Here is a 4,231-nt window from a genome sequence, read left to right as displayed (position 1 = left end):
TTGTAATAAAACCCAAGGCTGTGTCCATAAAAGTCTAAATCTGTGTGTGTCCAGCTGTTTTGTGGGTGTGTGACGGCGTTAAGTTCGGTCAGCTGTGCAGCAGTAACCCGAGCAACAGCCGGAGGACGTCGGACAGATGGGGACAGGGACAGTACGGAGCCGGACGGTACTCAGAGATCACGTTTTTGTTGTAAGGCTGGTGTGGACGATGTGGCACAGCTGCTCACAGCTGGATGTCTGCTGGTTACAGGGGGACCAGACTCCACCAAGGGCTGGACATCAAGTGCAGCGACGGCGCCGCTGTCTACGCTCCGTTTGACGTGACTCTTAACGGGAAACTGACCGTCTACACCGACCCCAGTAAGGCAGCCATCAACGAGGGCATCAACCTGTCAGGACAGGGTGGGTCATCACGCGCAGCCAGCACTAACAGAGTTACTGATCCTGGTACTGATTCACTGATCGAGGCGTTGCGTTTGCGTCCTGCAGGTCTTTGTTTCAAGCTGTTCTACGTGAGGCCGGACCGAACCTCAGGAACGGTGAGGAAGGGGCAGAGGATCGGCACCATGCTGCCCATGCAGAGCGTTTATCCGGGAATCACCTCACACATCCACGTCCAGATGTGCGACAAACGCGACCCCACACCATACTTCTGATCCACCTTCAAACACTGTCGACAACCTTCATTACCAAAGAGGCTTTTCTCTGAATGTTGGTGGAAAACTTTAGCTCCTCATCCATATAAAAGGATTCTGATGGGCTACATTGGCTACAATAAAACACTTTGAAAACCGTTTATTTCTTTAGTGTCTGTTGTATACATGCTGCTTCGTAACAGCTATAGTTATAAGTCAGTCATTATTAGGGGCGTGGCCACTTTGACTGGCAGGTGGATGTTGACACAGGTGGCTCTAACTGCTAGCTTCAGCTTAAGTTCAAGTTCAAAGTTTATTCGCCACATGCAGGTTGCCCTGCAGTGGAATGAACCCGCCCCCCGACCTTACACACACAACACAGACATCACATGGGGATACAAGTCAGAGAATGGATGCATTACAGAAAAACCACTGAAATGTACACTACAATGGGAAAGTACAAGAGGAAAAAAAGAGACCTCTACTCATGCTGGGCTACAGGAGGACAGCATGAGAACAGGAAACAAAAAAACTCCTCTGCACAGAAAGCACATAAATGTCCACAGCACAACATTATAGAGCACGTGACCAGCAACAGGGTTGGGTAGGGGAAAGGAGTAATCCCAGGCAACACAGCAGCCATCCTGCCACTGTGCCGACTCTCCAGCGCGAGCCCAGACTCGCCTCGTGTTCCCAGGAGGCAACAAGCATCGAAGGCATTGGAAGGGGAGGGGGGATGTGTGAGTGCTTATCTGTGTAAGTGTGTGCGTGTCCATAGTTCACCTGAGACAGTGTCCTTCGCCCTATCAGGCTAAGTAAACAGTCTGCTAGCCAATCCAGGTGGCCTGGCATGGGATGGGAAGAATGGTCATCACACAGTTGTTATCAGGGAGTTTTTGTTCGTCTCCAGCCTTGGGCCCGTGCAGCTGGCGCCGTGTTGTCCGCATGTTGATATTGTTGATTTTTCTTTTATGCGAGCAGCTCATGAGAATTTCAAAGCTGTTCTTTAACACTCTGACGCTGGTCTCTCAATCTCCCGTTGGAGAGCCGCGAGCCTCCCCATGATGGTATCAAACTTCTGGTCCGTGGTGTTGTCATTCTTGTGATTTTGAGACCTCACAACTGCAGTGAGCCGTTCTGCGATGTGATCCAACTTTTGCACAAGGGTCTCATTTTGAGCAGGCCTCTCTCTGATGTATCCCACCATACGCTCAATGGTGTTGTTTTGAGTCTTCACGGCAGCTGTAAGCATCTCCAAGGTGTTACCCATGCTGCGTTCGTTGTGAGAGGTCGCGCCTCGTCCCATCGCTTCAGTTCCAGCGGGCAGCCTTGGGGGGGTTGAACAGCTGGTTCTGCTCTCTTAATTCTCCGATAAGCCAGGGCCAAGCCAACTCCGATCAGCATGAACCCTGTTATCATGGTTCCGAATAGGTAGATATCTTCAGCGTCCTCGATTGACAGTCCCGCCAGACACATGATCCTCCAGTTCTGCCACCCGTCCATTGTGTATCCGGCAGGGAAAGTCCCTCCAGGGCACTCGGGCTCTCCTGAGCCCAGACTTCTCGTTGAGAAAAGGGTGTCAATAGCATTCAGAGACCAGTTGATCAAATCCATAATTTTCTTTAGGTTTTAGAGAACAGACTGTGAGAGAGTGTTCCAGGGAAAAGTAATACACACGAGACAAGACAAGGACACAAGAGGCTAAGCAGGGAAGATAAGGGGAAGGAGGAGAGGAGAAAAGTGAGAGCCAAGAAAAGATCTCAACACCTTTATTTAAATGTAAAAAACAACATAAACCAGCGAAAGCCATCACAGTGGCTGCAGTAAGTGCTAAAACTCACTCACCTGAACTTACAGGTTCAGTTTACTTTTATTTAATTTTCAGTTTAATTCAGTTCAATTTTATTTACACAGCGCCAAATCACAACAATAGTTCCCTCAAGGCGCTTTGTATTGTACAGTAGACCCTACAATAATAGATACAGAGAAAAACCCAACAATCATATGACCCCCTATGAGCAGCACTTTGGCGACAGTGGGAAGGAAAAACTCACTTTTAACAGGAAGAAACCTCCGGCAGAACCAGGCTCAGGGAGGGGCGGGGCCATCAGCTGTGATTGGTTGGGGTGAGAGAAGGAAGACAGGATAAAGACATGCTGTGGAAGAGAGACAGAGGTTAATAACAGATATGATTCAATGCAGAGAGGTCTGTTAATACATAGTGAGTGAGAAAGGTGACTGGAAAGGAAAAACTCAATGCATCATGGGAATCCCCGGCAGCCTACGTCTATCACAGCATAACTAAGGGAGGATTCAGGGTCACCTGGTCCAGCTCTAACTATATGCTTTAGCAAAAAGGAAAGTTTGAATCTTGAAAGTAGAGATAGTGTCTGTCTCCTGAATCCAAACTGGAAGCTGGTTCCACAGAAGAGGGGCCTGAAAACTGAAGGCTCTGCCTCCCATTCTACTTTTAAATACTCTAGGAACAACAAGTAGGCCTGCAGAGCGAGAGCGAAGTGCTCTGATAGGGTGATATGGTACTACAAGGTCATTAAGATAAGATGGGGCCTGATTATTTAAGACCTTGTATGTGAGGAGCAGGATTTTGAATTCTGGATTTAACAGGAAGCCAAAACAGGAGAAATCTGCTCTCTCTTTCTAGTCCCTGTCAGGACTCTTGCTGCAGCATTTTGGATTAGCTGAAGGCTTTTCAGGGAGTTTTTAGGACTTCCTGATAATAATGAATTACAGTTGTCCAGCCTGGAAGTAATAAATGCATGAACTAGTTTTTCAGCGTCACTCTGAGACAGGATATTTCTAACTTTAGAGATGTTGCACAAATGGAAGAACGCAGTCTTACATATTTGTTTAATATGTGCGTTGAAGGACATGTCCTGGTCAAACATGACTCCAAGGTTCCTCACAGCGTTACTGGAGGCCAAGGTAATGCCATCCAGAGTAAGAATCTGGTTAGGTGGTGGTACATAGCTGATTAGCAGTGTAAATGTATGCTATGTCTTCTAATGATGCTGCCTAAGGGAAGCATGTATAATGTAAACAGAATTGGTCCTAGCACTGAACCCTGTGGAACTCCATAATTAACCTCAGTGTGTGAAGAGGACTCTCCATTTACATGCACAAACTGGAGTCTATTAGATAGATATGATACAAACCACTGCAGTGCAGTACCTGTAATACCTACAGCATGTTCTAATCGCTCTAATAGGATATTATGGTCGACAGTATCGAACGCTGCACTGAGGTCTAGCAGGACAAGCACAGAGATGAGTCCACTGTCAGAGGCCATAAGAAGATCATTTGTAACCTTCACTAAAGCTGTTTCTGTGCTGTGATGAGCTCTGAAACCTGACTGAAACTCTTCAATAAGCCTCTGCAGATGATCTGTTAGCTGTTTGACAACTACTCTTTCAAGGATGTTTGATATGAAAGGAAGGTTGGAGACTGGCCTATAATTAGCTAAGACTGCTGGGTCTAGAGATGCTTTTTGAGTAAAGGTTTAACTACTTTTTTCTATTTAGATGATTCAAATGTCCAAACCATCTGAACACACACTCATTTCCCTCACATGTACTCAA

General features: G+C 46.8%; 1 protein-coding gene across 1 annotated transcript in view; it reads left to right on the top strand.

Annotated features, from left to right (window-relative positions):
* The window catches only part of LOC146627443 (leukocyte cell-derived chemotaxin-2-like), a 1,398-nt gene extending 602 nt beyond the window's left edge, over positions 1-796 (top strand). Inside the window, exons 2-4 of the mRNA XM_085361106.1 lie at positions 55-166; positions 251-402; positions 490-796. Coding sequence (XP_085217232.1) covers positions 55-166; positions 251-402; positions 490-656 — 431 coding nt within the window. The 3' untranslated portion in view covers positions 657-796. The remainder of the gene's footprint in view (positions 1-54; positions 167-250; positions 403-489) is intronic.
* The last annotated feature ends 3,435 nt before the right edge of the window (positions 797-4,231 follow it).

This window comes from Diplotaxodon limnothrissa, linkage group LG8 (genome assembly GCF_057381915.1).
Source record: "Diplotaxodon limnothrissa isolate DT_005_m linkage group LG8, D_limnothrissa_male_GT1.1, whole genome shotgun sequence".
Lineage (NCBI taxonomy): Eukaryota > Metazoa > Chordata > Actinopteri > Cichliformes > Cichlidae > Diplotaxodon > Diplotaxodon limnothrissa.
Note: the sequence above shows the minus strand (reverse complement) of the source record. Positions and strands in the feature narration are given on the sequence as shown.